We start from the raw sequence: 19,986 nt of genomic DNA on the forward strand, positions 1-19,986 counted from the left end.
ACTTAGTTCGTACTTCATCAGCTTGTCTATGAGGATGTGCTGGTAGACAGTGTCAAAAGCCTTGTTAACATAGAGATTAACAGCATCCACTGTTCTCCCATCAAGGTTACAAGGTTGGTCAGGCATGACTTCCCCTTCATAAATCCATGCTGACTATTCCCAATCACTTGCCCTTCATATATTTGGGAACGGCTTCCAAGTTCACTTGCTTCAACTGCTTCCCTCCACTCAGCACTGGTGAGGCCACACCTGGAGTACTGTGTCTAGTTCTGGGTGCTCCAATACAAGAGAGAGATGGAGCTACTGGAGAGTCCGGTGGAGAGCCACTAAGATGATTAAGGGACTTTCCTCATATGGAGAAAGGCTGAGAGAGCTGGGCCTGGTCAGCCTAGAGAAAAAGAGGACTCAGCAGGATCTCCTCACTGTGTATAAATACCTGAAGGGAGTGTGCAAAGAAGACAGAGCCAGGCTCTTCTCAGTGGTGCCCAGTGACAGGACAAGAGGCCATGGACACAAACTGAAACAGAGGACCTTCCCTCTGAATATCTGGAAACACTTTTTTGCTGTGAGGGTGACTGAGCACTGGCTGGTGACTGAGCCTTCATTCTTTGAAACGTTCAAGAGCCATCTGAACATGGTTCTGGGCAGCTGACTCTAGGCGGCAATGCTTGAGCAGGGGCATTGAACGAGTCAGCCTCCAGTGGTCCCTTTCAATGTGAGATTCTGTGAGATAGATAGGTACATGGGGGGTTTAAGTTTGTTTAAATGCTTCTTTTCCTGATCCACTTGCACAGAGAGTAAGTCTTCCTTACACCATGTCTCCGGACCTGGGGTTCGTAAAGGCAGATCTTATCAGTGAAGAAGGCACAAAGTACTGAAGTCTTTTCTGTGTCCTTTGTTGCCAGGTCCTCTGCCTCCATTCAGCAGCAGGCTCACACCTTGCCTTAGTCTTCTCTTGCCTTAGTTCCTGATGCACCTGTAGAAGCCATTCTTACTGTCTTTCTGTACTTCATGTGCCTTGCCAAATTCAGTTCCAGATGGGCTTTGACTTTCCTGACCCCATCCCTGCATGCTCAGTGTCTCACTTCCTCCTCGGTCCCCTGGCCCTGCTTCCCCATCTTCTGTTTCTTTGTTTGAATTTTGTCAGAAAACAGTTGTGTTTTACTGCTTTGATAGTCAACTACACTTACTCTGGTTTTAAAATAGCTTTTCCAGACTTTAACTGGGATGTATCAATGAATTGTCACCAATATACTCTTCCATTGACTATTGATGGAACAGAATAGAGGTTGATATCAATGTTCACAAAGTTGGTTGTCTTAATTCTTCAAAACTAACAATAACAATGTTCAGATCTTCTAATGTTTGCTGGAAATACCCTGTACCTATTTGCAGGTTAATTTATTCAGTTCTACTGATTGAACCCTTGATACAAAAGCATTTCTTTAATGCATCTGCATAGGGTGTTTCCTGTTGAACATGTTACTAGGAAATAGCTACCAGTGTGTATCTGAAAACCTCTGACCCATTTGTCCAGTTTTTAGGTTTCTACAAAAACAAGCCTGACTTTTCAAAATAGGCTCACAACCTTCTGGGTCAATACTCCATTGCCTTATGCAGGCTGTGGCATCTGGGTGGTGTCTGAGCTTCCAGGTGGCATGACTAGAACTGCTAGATTTCAGGAATTTCATGAGACTAATACATTTCAACAAGTCTTTTTGTGGTGCTCCATCACTAACCTCTGTAAGCCAGCAGCACATTTATAGCTACTACTGCTCACTGTGAAGGGTAATACTGCCTGGGTTTGGATATTCCTGGTATGTCTCAGTGTTTGGAGGTTCTCATGTTAAGTGTGTGTGATCTTGCAACTGAATAATCTTTTCTTTGGACTATGCCTTCCCCAAATAAAGGGGGTCTCAGCAGGAAGCTGAGCTGTGTATGGATGAATTCCTTTCCTTGAGGAACTTGCATGCTGGAATAGTATTTTTTGACTTGCAGAAAGTAGCAAAGGTTGGCTGGTAAAAAAAGAAAAATGGCTGTCTACTTTGGATAACCATCTACAGTGTTTAATCTTCCACTTTGCTAAACAGAGTTGCATTGATAGCATATTAATGTATTAACTCTCCTTAAAATAGAGAAGCATCCATTCCCTCTGGACTATGCTGCACCTGATTCTGTCAGTCAGGAGCAAGTAAAATGGATGTTGTCAGACCAATTTGAGAGGCTTTGTGTGCTGGTACAGTGAAGACACTGATATAACTGTAAAGCTTAGAGTTGCAGAAAATGACTGTTAGGTTTTCATGTGGTTGTCAGATTCAGATTGGTATCTGTTCTCTGCCCCTTTTTCTGAAAGTCAGCATTCAAGCAGTTATTTCTGACTTTGTTCCCAACTGATGCTTGGGAATAATAGTAAGCTCTATAAGGGTTCATGAAATGACAATTTTTGCATTTCTTAATGCTCGATTAAAAAATAGCATTCCTGCTTTCACAGCAATGACAGATACTGTTGTGATTTCCTTCTGTCACTGTAGGATGTCTGGCTTGTACAACCTGTTTCGCTGGCTTATTAAATCTTTGAATCCATGCCTGAATATAAAAATACTGTCCCATTGCACTTTTGAGTTTGGGCATTTAGAAGTCTAAAATGAAATGATAGCCTAATGCAGTAAGTACTTGTTTTATTTTGTGGAGTCTCGAAGTTGGTCTCTGCAAGTGGTTTGGAGGTATAGTGCGAAGTTATGAACTGAACAGCCAAGAACTTTGCAAACTCTAGTAAACAGTGGTTGTAGTCTTAAAGGTACAGTGTATAACTACTTGGCAGGTTGGAAGTTATCATAGTGATGCAGCTTTTATTTGTTTTACTGTTGTACTCAAAGAAAGAAAAATTCTGTGCAGCTCTGAGGAACATTTTACCTTCTGTAAAGATACAAATTTTATCTTTTCCAGAAAACTCTCAGAAATGCCAGATCAGGTTAATAACAAAAAGCTGGTTTGAGCACATCTCTGCAGACTTCTACCCTGACAGTATGTGACACAGTGGCCTAAGGCATAGGATGTGAGCAGTCTAGTTTCAGAAAGTACTGTTGCTCCCAGAATGCACTTTTCTCTGGTGGATAGAGATTTACCAGTATCACCTGCAACAAGGCATCAGGAGCAGCTTCTCTATTGTAACAGTCACTGTGTTTGTATTTGCTTCTGTCCGTTGTGCTCTCTAAGGAAGAATTGCTTGGCCTGAGTGGAAGTCACCTCTCTATCTAGAAATTTGCCAGACTGGTAGATAGTGGTTCTATTTGTGGAAGCAAGAAGCTCAGCTACAAGAACTGGGGAACAGAATATTAACATTAACAGCCAGTCTTGTCAGGAGTCATGCTGCTGCTTTTTCCCTTGCTCTTGAGATATTAGGTAGGAACAAATTTTCATTCTGGACTGATAGATATAAATTTCATCTTGCAAGTGTTGCAGATGTGGCTTGCTGGTTAATGCAATGTCCAGTTCATGGTCCTTTACTGCAGAAGAAATAGCAGTGTTCCTGGTGAAGGAGACAGGGCTCCAGCTGTGGCAGCAGCCTTGAGGCTGCTTCTTGAGCTGTGGCTCCTCGCTATGGCACAGAAAGCCATGAAGGTCTGAGATGAGATGGGAAGGTGCTAGGTCTTCAAAGGCCTGGGACTGTTGAAAGTACAAACTACTGGAATCTGAAGCAAGTGGATTATCTGTGCTGGCTGTGCAGGAATGAGATAGCCTCAGGAAAACAGGAATGCAGGTAGTTAAAAATTAAGAACATTGAAGTCTCACTTTGGAGAGGTCAGAGGTAAGTGAACCCAGGCTTATAGGGGTTTGTAGCAGGGTCTACCGAAATGGTTGCAGCTCCTTATCTGAACCCTTTGGAATACTGCATGAGTAGTCTGGTCAGCCCTACTCTGGAGTTTCGGTGTATGGTCTGCCTGGGGCTTGAAGGAATAGCTTGGTGACATGGCTAGTTGTTTGTATCAGAATAAGGCAGGGCAGTAAAATTGGTTTTCAGCAGGCATGTTAACAGTGCGTTAGTATACTTGAGGCAGTTATCTTGTGGAAAGATGCTATTCAATCTTTCTCCGTTAATACAGAGGAGGAGGGCTTTGTTTAGAAAGTGGTTTGTTTGGCCTTCCTGGATGGGTTCTGGGACTGCAGGGGGCAATGCATTTACTCTAACGTGTGTGCTAAAATAAATGTCGAGAATATTTCTGCTTTGGTCTGTTTTGACACCCAAACATACAAAAAAAAAAAAAAAAGGCGCTACCAAGAAGTTCTACCATAGTTCTTCTGAATTGTGAGGATTAAAATTCTGAGAAGCTGATGGCAGTTTACAGTGTGTTGTGGTCTGTATACATTTTGGTTATTACTTTATCAGACATCTGAAAGCTCAGGGGTGAAGGCAAGTAACAGTATTGCTGCATCTTTCTTGTTCCTGAGAGCCCAGTAAACGCCAGTGTTAAAAGCTTTCTTTTTTCAAACCACTGCAGTGTTACTAGTTTGAGTAAACATGGGGGAGACCAAGAGCTCACGTTGCCAACTGAACACCAGAAGATAAAGAGGGGCTTGGAGGAACTTGCTCCTTCACTTTCAGGGTCTAGAATAAAAAGATCAGAAAACTGCCACTACATAATCTGAAACTTCTAGTCACGCTTTCTAGAATACTCGCCATTTTAACCACTAGATATGGAGTGAGCTTAAGGCAAGTGGGTTTGGAAGGCTTTCCAACTGTTGTTAAGCCCTCAATTACATCACTTGTTAGGCATTCACAGCAGAAGCATCTTAAATATTTTTTTTTTACAACATGCATAGCACTTAAATATTGCCAGAAGTTCTTCTCTAAACTGTCAAAATAGGATTCTTTTGGGATTTAGAAACACTGAGTGCCATGGGTGTTTTCCAGGGACACTAAAATTACAGCATCTTGAAGTGTAATTGTAACTGGGCTTGAGGGCTCTGATCCTTTCAGTGAGGGTTCCTCTGCAAAAATAGCCCCTAATCTTTAGCACCTGCTATAGGGCAGGTGGGGTGTGTAATAATTTTATTGGGAAAGTGTTTTCTTTGAGCTATTAAGAAATACTCTGGAGGTGTTTTTATTATGGCATTGCAGTAAATCTGTGCGTTGCTACAGTTTGTACGTTGGCAATCATTGTATGACCTTACCCTGTAACAAAGAGCTCAATTTTCCTCAAACTTCATGTGGGTACATATGGAATGAATTATTGTAATGCTGATTAGTTATTTCCAAGAATGACCAGTGACAGATATTTATATATAGAAAGATACACATATGTACAGCTAGCTGGTATCACAGTGGACCTTCCTGCTCTGGGTGCACAGTGTGGTTCTGAAAAAGTGCAGCGCACACTCATGGAGGTGGAGTGCCACTCCAAGCTTCTTTTTTCCTCCCTACTACCATGAACTCAATCTTCTTTCAACATGGGCTGCCTGGTGTCTTTGAGAATTGGACAAGGCGCATGATTTAGCAGCAAGCACCTTAACTGGCATAGATATTGTCACGTATCCTAGAAAGGTTAAGAAAAGGCACACAAATACCCACTGGAGTTCTCCATACTGTTATCTTTTCCTTGTTCGCATTAGTTCTTACGGTGGGTCCAAGCTGCAGTCTGGAAATCCTTGGCATTAAATAGACACTTTGGGTACCATTCAGGTGTGTTTTGTTCACTGTGGTCTGATAGTGATCCTAAGCACTGCTGGTCAGGGTGAAGTGCCAGCAGCACCATCTCTGCGTGTACGTTTAGGGAGTTAATCTGCTGTGGGCAGAAGCTTGATGGAACAGCTGTGCTTTTCTCTTAGCTAGAGAAAAATACAGCAGTTATTTTAAAACTGCTTAGATTCTCTTCTGTAAGGACAGGGTATTCCAGGAAACAACACAAAACTGTAGCTGAATTCAGATATTTATAACTTCAAGCACAATTTAATTGTGCATGCTGGGTAGTGTCAATCCAGTGTCCAAATATAGGTCCTTAAGTGGTTTTTTTTGGTTCCAGCAGTGGTGTTGAAACATTCAACCAATTTAAGTTGTTACAAGACATGAATATATAATGAAACTCATTTTGAGGGCAAGAATCACATATGCTGCCACATAGCACACAACAGGTCTCAAAGCTTGTAGGAACTTGTTTACTGCTGTGGATGTCATCTTTCCTTCCTCCTTTTCATTAGAGAGATTTGCAAGATCTTTTTTGTCACTTCATGTAAGTATTGCAAAGACAGTGTTGGTAGGAAGTCCTTTTGAGTGAAAAGGAGGTGGTTTATCTGATGTACAGTTACATCTGTATCACCTAGCTGCTTGGAGGAGAAACTTCAGCGCGTGGATTAGTTACATTAGAAGGACCCAGGGACTGTGGCAATCACCTTTATAGGATCTGCTGCCTGTGCCATGGTTGGAGGTGTGGGTTGTCAGTATGATGGGCCTATGTAATTACCTGACTGGAAAGGAGCAGCCTAGCATGCAACAGTAAGTCATATTGGAGTTGCAGTATATGTAGAAAGCAGAGGGTAGGCAAGTGTTAAGACAAAAAATAAACAGAACTGTTCGGAAATTTTTTCAGTGCGTAGAAACAATTGTGAGCCCAATTGCTATTAGGTTGCTTGAGGGCATGCCACTTAGTTGGAATTATTGTTGCAATTAAACAGTAGGCCTTGGCATTAAGCATCTTCAGCTTTAAATCCCTTCCTTGGAGATGGTCCAGTTAATTGGAATATATGTTATTGCCTAGTTTTGTATTATTTATGCCATTGACTACAATGCAATTAAAAAAGGACTTAAAAAAACAAAACAAAACTATGCAGTGATACCCAAGAATATTTTTTTTGCTCTTCAGCCGGGGTCAGTTTCTGCTGCTTTAGCTGTTATGTGAAGTAGATGCAGTAGTATATAGTGATATATATCCAATATGCATCCAATCTTTTCTGTGCATCCTAGAGAACTTACATACAAAATATGTATCTGATGCCACATACTTTTTTTTTCTTCCCCTCTAGTAATACATGGAGGAATGGGTTAACTTATTGTTGGAAGTTCTTTCACCCCTTTGAAGAGGTGCTGCCTCTTTTTTTGGTGATTAAAATTATTATGATTCTTAGTGTCTAAGATAGTGGGGGCTGACCAATGTGAAATGTACATTTTGGGTTAAAAAAGCAATTTCCATTGAAATGATGTGTGCTTAGGTACTGTCATCCAAAAGTTTTTAATTGCATGCAAGGCTTTGTCAAAATTTCCAAGTATGTCAGCTGTCTTGAATGGGGCCTAAACTTCTGCTCTTAGTTATTCACTTTACAGCAAGGAGTGCTATACTGTTAGTGCTGAATTTTAACTCTTTCTCATGCCTTCATAGTCATCAGCAGTGACTGATTTTCTTACTGTCTGTAAGCAAAACCTAGTTCTTGATTGCATAGTTCATGGTTGATATTAAGGTTTACATAAAGTAGTTTTAGTGACTTTTCTGTGTTTATCCTGTGAAGTAAGTAAACTGTGAGCATGCTAGCATGGTTCAAGACGTCACTGTCTGAAATGATGCACTAAAGTGATTTTGAGCATTGGCACATTGCAACAGGAAGTAGAAGGAGTTGTGTTAAGCCATCACAGGAGTATTTTGGAAATTTATGGAGTTTTTGCATCTTTACAAATCAGTTTAAGCACAGGTAAAGGCAACACATACTAGTTCATGTCTTAGCATGTGAACATTTGAAATTAAGTGTTGTATAGTGTGTTATTTTCTGATGTATGTGTACAGGATAAAAGTTAAAACCAAAGTAACTCTTTTAATGGTAAGTCTTGCATAGCTACGACATACTGGCTAGTAAAGACTTGGGGCAGTATTAACATTTCTGTATTTATGGTTTTACTGTTTGGGAAAATTTTCTTAATTTTCTTAATTACGAATTTATTCTTAATCAGTTAATTTTAAGTGATTGTACTTTTGATATGATACTGTGCCTATTGCAAGGAACAGTGAAGCTTACAACCACTGGCTTGGTAGGTTTCTTGAAGAAAATACATGTTTGGGAGAAGCAAATAGCCCATAGAGTGGAGACAGAGGTAGAAGGTCCCAAGAGCTACATTGGGAGGATAGCTCTTGACAACAACTAATCTCATTCCTTTTGTGGACTAAACTTTTTTGAAGTTTCTTATATATATTGAGGGGGTTGCTTTTGGGATTACACAGTCATAGCAAACAGCTCTTCCAGCATAAAATATGTAAGAAATGTTCTCACAATCAAAAATGTATTTTGCATCTGGGTTTATTGAAACACAAGTCAATCATGCAACTGCCTTATGCCTTAGTAAACAGCCCAGCTGTAGAATTAAGTAAAAGCAGGATCTTGAAAAACAGATGCTTTGCATGAACTGAATTTTTCTGAATAAGTACAAAAGCAAAAATGTTATCTCACAATGGTTTTTGATGTACTTGGTTGACACTAACTGCTTCTAAAGTAATGGCAAATGCATATACTGTAACTCTACTCCAACCTATCCTGTAGGAAGAGAAATAAAGCATTCATTTGTAAGCATCGAGAATATAAGTATGTATTTCTAATGACTTTTCTTTTTGCCAGTAAGTTCTTTTCATTAGTGAAAACCTGAGAGGCATTTTCTGGTTTGGTCCTTTTTTTTTTTTTTTAAAATTCCTTTCGTTGTTTTTACCTGTTCAGTGTTTAAGAATTTATTCTTAATCAGTTAATACAGTGAAGCTTAACAACCACTGGCTTGGTAGGTTTCTTGAAGAAAATACATGTTTGGGAGAAACAAATAGCCCATAGAGTGGAGACAGAGGTAAAACGTAATTTTCTCTCCTAAAGGGAATAAAGTCCATCTGCTAACTGATTGTGAAAGAGCAGAAAAGGTGTGGAAAGGAGATACCTGAATCAAAAAACATGAAGCTTGCAGAGAGATTGTCTCAAGAAGACTGTTACTGTTAAGTGGTAGGGACAGCTTATTGCCTTTGCTTTATCTGAGAGAGGAAATGTGCAAAGTCCCATTACAAATGGGTCATGTGGCTAAATCAGGTCTTTGAAAGGAAAATAAACCTGAAATTTGGAGAAGCTGATTTGGGTAACTTCACAACATCGTGAAGAAGGGAAGTTTACTGCATTGCAGCTTGGGCTACAAGAAGCTGGATGAACCTACTGGAGAAAAATCCTTCTGTCATGCTTTTCCTGTAGCTCTCTAATACCTGCTCTTGGTTGCTGTTATTGTTACTTTTCTTCTGGTAAAAGACAGGGTGGGGGGAGAAGAGAAATAAAGAAGACTACGATGAGGATGAAAACTGTAGGCTTTAAAAAGAAACAGTAGAGCAGCTTCTGTTCTCACTGTTCATCCAGGAGATGGTGGATGCTACTCAGTATTGTTTTTTAGAGGTGGGAAGATACTAGGGCATGTGGTAAGTGTTTTTTAATTAAGAAGAGCGAGGAAGAATCCCTGTGAATTTATAGGGGCTTGAATCTGGGGAGCAGAGACTAGAAAAGGAGGGAGGAACCATAAGCAGAATCTCATAAGATGGAACTGGAAGAGAACTGCAGTGTATAACCAATATATGTGTGTGCTGGGATTGCCCTCTTCCTGCAGAACACGTGTATCTGGAGCCGTAAGCTGCTGCCGGAGATGGCATTCTGGACTTGATGATCAGATGAAAACATGGTACGACTCCTATATTGTATAGGAGAGAGTTTACAGAGTTTTCTTAACTAGCAGGAAAGAACTGACTTTTGAGGGGTGCAAGTTGTTTTGGGAGAGCAGAAGAACCTAGGGTGCTGTATTAGTGGGACTGTGCATTGGACTGATTCGCAGTACAGCATCTTGTCGCAGGGAGCAAGCGTATCAAAGCTAGCTCTTAAAGAAGGAAGTAGTGCGGGTATAGTATAACAGCTAAGGGAGTTCTTGGGAAACACAAATTGTATTTTCAGTGGAAACAGTATATGCTTTTATATCATTAACCTTAGTGCTTTCTGTAGTCATTTTTGTCAACATTGTCATCAGTATTATGGCAATACTTAAGATCCGGTTTGGAAGAAAAGAGAAAAAAAACAAAGTTCTCCTTGTTATAAGCCTTCTATAATCACAGGAGGTCCCCACTTCCAAAAGGGCTTACAACTTAAATAGAACAGAAACATGCCCGAGAAAGAAGGTACACACAGTGAACTGCAATGACATTGTATTTAGTGGAGCTTTTGGGGTAGGTTTGTAGAGGAAATGAAAGAAAAAGGAAAGGGCGGGGGTGGGAAAGGAGAATTAATAGCAAGAAGAGAAGGGGTGGAGTACAGGGAAGGTGAGAGATTGAGAGTTGGGGGGGAAAGGGATTGAATCAGTAAATAATTACTCATTTATTTAGTAGGAACATCTAGATTAATACCTTAGGAGTGATGAGTGTTATGTGGTTTCCAAGTGACATGATGTAGGTGGTTTTCACAAGCAAACATAGTGTTCATTGTAAATGTATAAGCTGAATTTTTCTTAAAGATCACAGATCTCTTCCTCCACCCACACTGTTCTTACACTTCTTGATTTCATACTTTCTATTTTGCTATAAAGTGTATTTATCTTTGTACCCACAGTCATAAGATTCAAGTTTAGGAGAAAAAAACTTCATCAGTGGAAGCAAAAGATCACATTCCCTGTAAGCCTGGTCATATCAAGTGTAATATTGTGCTCTACATATAGATTGGACAACTGTCAATTGCCTGTAAGCATTAAGCTTGTCCCTCAAGACCCTGGCTGCTTAGCATATGTTGATATAAGAGATGATACAGTTCCCTCTCTGAAGTAGAGGGGAAAATGACTTAGTCTAGGCAATCAAACTAGAAAAAAATTTGCAAGCCTGGTTTTTGTGCATCCTACTCATCTGTCCTCCCTCTCAATGCAGCCAAGGAACATATCCCACAGCCACCTACTATACTCACCTCTCCGTGCTCTTCTCATGGCTTGAGAATTCCCTTGTCTTCTCCTTGTCTGCCCTTGTCGACCCATATCTGTCCTTCTAATACTGATTCTAGATCTGCACCCCTCACCTTCTGTGCTAGTACATGCCAAGAAGATGCGTGGGGTGGGAACTATTACATAATGAGAACATAATGTAATTAGCACCGACAAGGATCTGAATTAAAAGAAGATACAATGTTAAGATATTGCATTGGAATATACTGAGTCCTTGAAGCAAAGTTAAACTTGAAGGGATAACTCTTGCTGTAGGAATTCCTAACTTGGTGGTTACTGTAAAAACTCCGCAGATTTTTCGAGTAGCTGGTTTACTACTCTGCAAAGTAAACAGCAATAGCTTAAACAAATAAGGCTTATAGGAGCATGTTAGTTCTGTCTGCTGGTGGATTCTTCCTGCTTTGTCTATCAACATGCTAGCTGTTTTTAATCAGCTTTGAGAGTGGGAGAACTCAGACATAAGTTGGTCCACTTACTAGAGGAGAAAAGCTGTGTTGAGAACAGTTTATCTGCTGGGCCTGTTTCTTAGTCAACATGTGTGCTGATGTTTGTCCTGTGTGTGCAGTTATACCTGCAAAATAACTATATAAACTTGCAAAAGATGCTGCTGCCTGGCTAGTAAGGTCACGGGGGGGGGTGGAACTGAAAGCAACGTGGAGTCCTGGAAGAGACTGGGAAGGTAACTGAGAGCACTGCAGGGATTCTGGGACTGTTGGAAAAGGCCTGTATGAGAAAGGGAGGTGCATATCCAGAAGAAATCATACTTAATATATTCGGCATCATGTTGGATATTTTTTTTAAAACTAACACTAATACATGAAAATTGATCTGTTTTTTTGTTTAGTACAATGATTGCATTCACAATTCTGTAACAAAGGTTGCAAGTTTGTATTTTTAACTGGTGAATGAGAGGTAGATATCTTTATAGTGCCTTATGATGGATTTTTTTTTTCTGTCAAACTTAACTGCAGCTCTATGTAGTGTTGCAATGAACTTATTGGTGGTCTATGTATATGTGAAAAGCTGGCAGGGTTGTTAATGATTAAATGGATATTATTTTTTTTCTGAAGTATTGTTTAGGAAGATCTATATTTTATCATCCTTGTCATTGCTTCCATAAGGAAATGTAGTCCAAGTTCACTAATACCGTAAGTATCAACTTTCTTAAAATGTTTAAGCAGTCATGTCTTTTTCAAAAAAAACCAAACCAAAACAAAAAAAAACCCAAAACCAAATGACAAACCCACCCCAAACCCACCAAAATACCTCACAACAACAAAAAACCCAACCCAAAAACACAACCCCCAAAAAACCGCAAAACAAACCTCAAAACCACCACCCCACTCTCCCCCTGACCCCCCAAAAAAGCCAAAACCAAAAAAAACCCCAAACCAACCAACAAAAACCCAAACACATGCTATTTTCATGGTTACCTTCTAAAGCTGTTAGGTGAACACACTCACTTTTTAAAGCTGTAATTCAAGAGGAGGCATATTTCTATTTTACAGCTCATTAAAGCGTTATTTTTGTGTGATGTAGGAACGATTTCAAAGTCTGATACAACACAACTGCTCTTTGATAGCAGTATTAGAAGGAGGAAGACGGATCATTTACACCCCTCGCTGCCAGTTTTGGCATGAGTCTTTTTGCCAAGCCAGCTGATTACACTATATTTGGAAATGTGGCTGTGTTGTATGTTACCAAGCTTATTCATCATTGCTGTCAGCATGCTCTCTCTTTGCAAGATGCTTTTAGGAACTTTCAACAATATTCATTTGAAAGGAAACCTAGCATAGTACTTAAAAAATATTCATGAGAAGACAACCAGAAAAGCAAACTTGGGGGGGGAAGGAAAAAACGCCCTAACCACTTTTCCACTGAAATGTATATTGCTGCTGCTTCAGATATTTATGAAGTCTACAGTTCATCTCAGTCTTCAAGGATTTTTTATTTTGGTTTTGTCTGTATGTTATGCAGCTATATTTTATATTGCTGCTTCTGTTGTCATGCATGTATGGCAAACAGTCTTTTTTCATTGCTGCGTTGAGAAATGGGCTCATACTTAACAATAGTTTTAGTCGCTTGCAAAAAAAAAGATGCCTTATATCTGAAATCTTATTTCACATTTTAAAATACCGGTTTTTGTGAAGGTCAGAATCTTTCTTTGGAATTCCAGGAATTTCTATAGAATTGAAATCTGACTGTAAAGTCTCTTTCATGAACTGTAATTTTATTAATGTAATTTTAATTACAAAATCTAATCTTACAAAGGAACCATGCTTATTTTCTCCACATTTAGTCTCATGTTATCATTATAACTCATCATTTGCTGGTTAAATATGGCAGAGCTGGTTTTTGCCAAATGTGAAATTGGATTATGCTGCATGTTTTCAGAAATTTTGAAAAAGTTTTCATATTCTATTTTTGAATTATATATTATATAAAATATAATATATGGTTAGTTTTTAATGCTGCACAGCTCTGCTGGGTTGGTATTTGGAATACATTTTCCAGACAGCTATGTATAGCAGCAATTCCTTTCAAATTATGGCTTTTACTAAACAATACAGCTGCCAGATGCATTAGATCTTAAGTAGTTATATTTGTTCTATGTAACTGAGCAGTGAATGGAGATAAGTAATGTAGGATGTAGGAACCTATTTTTCTGATTGGGAATTAGATAAAAAAGTACAGTTTTGATCAAGATAGATGATTCCTTAAAAGGAAATACTTCCATAACAAGATAGCTCAAGATATCAGTCTGCTGGTTTTGCTTTTTTGTGTGAGAGTGACTTGCTGATTTAATCATGCATGCAGCATATTTTCTCTATAGAAATTCTGATGACTAAGAAGCAATAGTTTAAACAAGATACATGCATCAAAGGAGAGAGCGAAGATACTTATAGAGCTTATTTCATGTTCACGTACTGGTAGCATCCAACTGAAAAAATGCATTTCTGATTGGGGTGCCATCAATCTCATGAGCTGTGTTCACTGAACTTGTTTTTTCCTATGTTCGCTGCATGTTACCTGAGCAGCAGGAGCTGAGACATATCTTGTACTAGCCTTGAATTTCTTACTTGTGTAGCGCAGATTTCAGCTAGAGATACTTATTTTTTTTGGTCTCTAAAACAATATTCACCTGTGATTGTAAAGCAGATACTAAGTGTTGTTCAATTTTTTTCTTTTTGTCATATTTGGGAAGCTGAACTTCGCATACTCCAAAATCAGCTTTACCTTTAGATGTAAGTCTTGGCAATGCTTTCACTGCAAAAGTAGGTTCTTGCTACTAAACACGTTTCATATGGGGAAAAATTCAATATTTAGTGCTGACCATGTACCATGTTCCTACAGCTTTATGTATTGGTGTATTATTGTTCTGATTGCATGGTGGCACTTTCCATGCCTCCACACACATAAGTGCACAGTTATCTAGGTTTTTTTCTTCTCATAAAATCTACCAATGGATGTTTGTATTCCAAGCAGATCCTTCCCGTAAATACAACTTTAAAAAAGAAAAAAGCCTGCAGTATTTTGGTAGTTGTATATACAGAACACTTAAGATTACTTTTCCTCAATTTATTGGTTGGCAAACATACTTTGCTTTTATAAATGAGGAACGAAGATCCTTCAAAAGAATTTCAGTTGTTCAACTTATCTTAATATTTATGAGCATCTTGATTGATATAAACTATATGTCATCATAACATGTCATTGTAACATGGAATATACTGTGTGAGTGCTTTAATTTTCTGATGATGCGGGGGATTGTGCTTAGAGGGAGCGTAGAAAACCATTTGTATGACTCAACACAGAACTGCATTATTCTTGCCATGAAGATTTTGGACTGTCCCCAAACCTGCTGTTGGATCCATTACAGACCCATCTGATTTGATTTCTTTTAAGAGCAGCAAGGTCTAAAATAAATGTAACAGGGTGGCATATGGGAGAAGGGAACACTCAAGTGAATAGGTGATGTGAAAATAAAGTCTTTGTGAAGTTAGCCTTGTGTACCAAGAACTCTATTTATCTTTTTTACAAGTATGAGAACATTGCGGGGGGTGGGGAGGAAAGAGTATAATGGGAAGACCCTGAAAGTACACTTTTCTAAGTTCTTTTTTTGTTGGTATTGTTCTTCTTTGTCTTACATAAATAGCCAACTTGCCATAATATAGTGTTAATCCTATTTCAAATTTGTACTATTATAAATTCAACATGGATCTCATAATGAGCATTATTCTCCGCTTCATATGAGCTGAAAAATGTTGTAAATTCTCGTATCAAATGTAATTGCTTGTGGTAGAGCACTGTCCTTCAAGACAATGTCCGGGGTTCGTTTACAAACTTAAAGGGATATGACCAGCCAGTGTGATTCCCACTTTGAATCGGTGGGATCTGTCGTTACCATACTGTACAAGGGCTTTTCATTGTAGAAACTGTATTGGGAAAGTCAGTTATGCAACTCAACGGGGATTGATTAACATCAAGCAGTGCAGATGGGGTTGTTTGAGCCTCTGATATCTGCTAGAGAGAGATAAAATCGAGGGGGGGGGTGGGTGCCCCAGGACTTCAGTCTCCATGTATTCAGTCTTCCTTGCGCTGTGTTTAATGTTGGAAGATGAGTTAGGTTGGTTTGCCTTTCTTTTTGAAAACATCTTATAGTTTTGCCTTATATCTTTTCCCTTTTATTAGGAAGTGTTGTCTTTTCCATCCGTTTTAAGCTCCTTTAATTTTGAGTTAGTAAGTTAACAATATTAACCTTAACTTGCTTTCTAATCATTCAGAGTTACTATTTAAAATAAGCTTTGGGCTTGGCAGTTTCTTGTTCACTCTAATCTTAATAGAAAATGAAAGCAGACAGATTATCTACCTTTCCCACTAGAATTTTTGTCATGAATAGCATTTGTATTTAAATGATCTGCCATATAGTTACTTAACATATAGACTGCAATTGTTTCAGCCTTGGTTGGTGTGAAGAAGCAGCTTTTCAGCTGCTGGTCAGTACATTCTAGTATTAATACCAGCTGCCAAAGAGCATTTGGTAGAGTATGAGAGGAAACATTTCATTTTGGGTAAGCTAGCTGCACTGACTGAGGGTAAAAGGGTCCCTTTTATATATACAGGGAGCTCAGAACACCTGGAATCCAAAGTACTACTTCTATACAGTGATTTTTAGCACTTTTATGGATTTTACTGTGCAGTGTGTGATAAAGCTGCTATGACTGAGGTGATCTTGGTGACTCAGGCAGTTAATATCTTTCAGATGGCCAAAGTTACCTGAATTGTGTCTGACACTCCTCTCACTGCAAAGTAACTGAACATAGAATCTTCTGTACTGTACAGGAAGATATTATATACCATATAGACTGCATAGACTGCCTGTGTAGAGATGAAAACATCAGCTGCAGCAACACGTAGAATCATAGAAAAATGTAGATGGAAAGGGACCTCTGGAGATTGAGAGGCTCAATTTTCTGCTTTATCTTCAAAGGTAAATCGGGTTGCTTGTGGCCTTGCCAAGTCAAACTTTAATTCTCCAAGGTTCCTTGGAGATGCTGTTAAATCTCTATCCAGTTCTAGTATTCGGTCACCCTTATGGCCAGTTTTCTTGTACTTGTTTGGGATATCCTTTGTGGCATCATGTGACTGTTGCCTGTTGACCTTTTGCTGTGCTTGCCTGAGAAAATCTGCCTCCACCCTTCGTGTAACTCCCCATTACATAGTTGAAGGCAGTATGGGCTCTTTTTTTTTTTTTCTTCAAACAGAACAAACCCAGCTCCCTCATCATGTCTTTCATCTCATGTGTCAGCCCTTTTGCTATTTTAATGTCCTTCACAGATGTATCTCCTGTGCTGTATGGCCCAAAACTGTACAGTACTTTAAATGTGGCCTCACCAGTGCCAAGCGAAAGGGAATAATTACTAGCCTTGACCTGCTGTTTGTGCTCTTGTTTATACAGCTCAAACTACAGTTAGTTTTCATTGCTTTAAGGGTGCACTGCAAATTGCTGTCTGCTAGAGTCTCCAAGTCCTTTTTTGCAAAGCTGCTGCCTGTCCAGTCAGCAGCTGTAACACTGTATAGAGTTTTTTCCTTCCCAAATGCAGAAAACTTTACATTTGTCTTTGTTTATAAAGTTCCTGTTGGCTACTTCCTCCAGTTTGTTGAGGTCCCTCTGAATGGTGGCCTTGCCCTCCAACATGTTGACTACTTTCCCCATTTTATGTCATCTGTAAGTTTGCTGCAGATGCTTTCTGTCCTAGAATCCAAATCTGTTGAAGATGTTGCCCAGTATTAGCCACTGAGGAATACCCTGTCTAACAGTTGACAGTTAGATTTACAACTGTTGACCACAACTCTTTGAACCTCGTAGTCCAAGGCATTTTTTTGTCCACTTTGTTGTCTTCCTATTCAGTTTGACACCCAGGAAGACAGCATTAAAAGCCTTGCTTAAATCAAATTGCCAACCGCCGATTTTTCCCTGGTCCACAGAGCTGTTTCTTCAGAAGGCAGTCAAGTTGGTTGTACACGGTTTGCCTTTATAAGTCTGTTGTCTGATCCCAGTCATATTGATGTCCATTGTGCCTGGAAGTAGCTTCCATTTAGGTCTCACTCTACATTTTGTACAGCACATGAGGTGAGACTACTATCTAATTTCCTGCATCCTTTATCCTCTCCTGTCCCCACCTTGCTTTTCTATTGGGTTTTTTTTTTGTTTGTTTGTAAGTTATCTGTTTCCTGTCATAGACAATCACCATGACTTTTCAAAGATGATAGCCAGCAGCCTTGCAGTGATGTCAGCTAGCTTTCTTATACCTTGGATGTTTCCCATCTGGTCCTATGTACTAGTGTAGGTCCATCTTACCTAAACAGCATTTTAACTTGATAGCTTCTTTCCCCCAAGCTTTGCTGCTAGATGCAGAAACTTGGGAAGCCTGATAGACTTTACTGGTAAAGACCTGCTCAAGGTGTTGGGCACCTCAACTTTTTCTGTACCTTTCATTATGAGATTTCTTCCTGATTTAATAGCTGAATTACTCTTTCCCCAATCTATCTTCTGCGCATGGTGTACCTGTGGAAGTGTTTCTTCTTGCCTTTGACATCCCTCTTCAATATCAACACCAGACAAGCTTTGCCCCCATTAATTCGGTCTCTGCTTGCCCAGACGGGTGCATCTGTGTTCTGCTCTGGTTGCCTGTCCCCACTTCCACTTTATATGTTTCTGTTTCATTTGAGCTCACCCAGTGAGGAGTCCCGTGTACAATTAGCTGGCCTTCTGCTGTGCCTGCTGATTTTCTTGTAGGTGAGGAAGGCTTGTTTTTGTGCTCGGGGAAGAGAGCTCAGGAAGATGGTGGGCTGACATGGAATCCTTTGTAGCTTCCCAGGGTGTTCTACTTACTGTTCCCTGAGCAAGCACCAACTCTACTTTTGTGAGTCCAGAGTCTTTAGTGTACTACTTTACTTCCTTTCTTTCCTCAAGATCTTACACTACCATTTCCTGATTACTGCATGCCAGGCTGCTGTTGGCCATCATTTGCATAAGCAGCTCTTCCTTATTCGTGAGTACCAGATCCTGTGCAGCTCCTCCCCTACAAGCCTGTTCAGTGCCAGCATCAAAAATTGCTTCCAGTGCATGTGAGAAATTCCCTGAATATTTCACACCCTGCTACACTGCCCTTCCAGTAGATGATGTATGATTTAAGTCCTCCATGAGAACAAGGGACTTTGAATATTGGAAAAAGCAGCCAAGGATGATGTTCCATTTATTTGTGGTAACTGAAGAGTTTTTCTTAACTGGTTGTCTTGAACCTGAAGGAGCTGCTGCAAAGATATACATACATTATTTTGATTTTATCTTGAAACTGAATACTTAATTTTCTATTCATTTTGGATTACTACTTCGGCATGGTCACAACTATGAGCTGAATGATTTATTTATTTTCTCTCTAAGATTTCTAGTTTCTAATTGCTCTGAGGTAATTAATATGCAACTACATGAAATATTGCTTCAGATTGCACTGTATGGTTGCCTGACATTCAGGCCATGCAAATAACACTTTCACAGGTATATATGCCAGAGACAACTCCTCATCCTTTTTTATTTTTTTCAGTGACCGATCAGAGGTGGTCTTGTCCATTCATCAGTACTGTATTTTGTTTCTTAGTGATTGGTGACAGTGTGCTGCTTCATCTGTTTTAGTTGGAAGATGGGGAAGAAAAGCAGAGTAAAAACTCAGAAGTCAGGTACAGGAGCCGCAGCAACGGTGTCTCCAAAGGAAATGTTGAATCTAATTAGTGAGTTATTGCAAAGTAAGTTTCATTTTTGTGCCTCTCTGGGAAAAGGGATGGTGTGCAGACCACTCAAAAACATTACGTTATTGAAACTGTTCACTTCCTGTAACTGGCCAAGCTTGCTATTTCAGCCTCCTTAAGATAGTATAGTATGTATCTTAGAGTATCTAGCTCTGTTACTATATGCCATTATTGGCATAATTATTTGTGTATGTATTGGACCTGCCATATTTCTGGCAGTGTTTGGCTTTACATCTCAACACAAGCATAAATATTGGGTGAGATTAGATTAAAAGGACACTGCTCTAGATAACTGGACATTGAAGCTTTGTCAAAAATATTTTTCTTGTAAACCGTAAGAATTGCACTGTTTCTGTTTATCATTTGAACAGTACTTTGAACTGATATCAGAGTAGAGAAACTAACTGTGGAAAGCAGCAATACAACTGAGTTCAACTGTACTGATATTTTTATTGCTTAAATAATTTTTTTTTGCTGTTTGGAAACTTTTTGTAGTGCTTAGTCATTGTTTGTAGACCAAAGATTGTTTCAGTAGTTGAGGAACTTGGAGCTCCTCTGTTATTTCTAGTAAATATGAAAAGCAGAGCATAATTTCATATGACGATGCTAAAATGCTGTTCGCTCTGTCTACTGTCATTAGTAACTGTGCTGAATTACACTGCTTGTTGAAACGAAAGTCCATTTCTCATATCCTGGACACATCTAAATGT

The 19,986-nt window shown here is 39.4% G+C and overlaps 1 protein-coding gene across 4 annotated transcripts in view; it reads left to right on the plus strand.

Moving 5' to 3' along the window:
- SETD3 (SET domain containing 3, actin histidine methyltransferase) overlaps positions 1 to 19,986 on the plus strand; it is a 63,775-nt gene that overhangs the window by 5,528 nt on the left and 38,261 nt on the right. For 2 of the 4 annotated variants that reach the window (XM_037393747.1, XM_037393745.1), the window contains one exon: positions 19,164 to 19,273. In XM_037393747.1, the coding sequence (XP_037249644.1) occupies positions 19,171 to 19,273 (103 nt within the window). In that variant the 5' untranslated portion in view covers positions 19,164 to 19,170. Of the gene's footprint in view, positions 1 to 19,128; positions 19,274 to 19,986 lie in introns of those variants that run through there. The other 2 variants (XM_037393746.1, XM_037393748.1) reach the window with 2 other exon arrangements.

The sequence above is a fragment of the Falco rusticolus genome, chromosome 7 (genome assembly GCF_015220075.1).
Source record: "Falco rusticolus isolate bFalRus1 chromosome 7, bFalRus1.pri, whole genome shotgun sequence".
In the NCBI taxonomy this organism is placed as follows: Eukaryota; Metazoa; Chordata; class Aves; order Falconiformes; family Falconidae; genus Falco; species Falco rusticolus.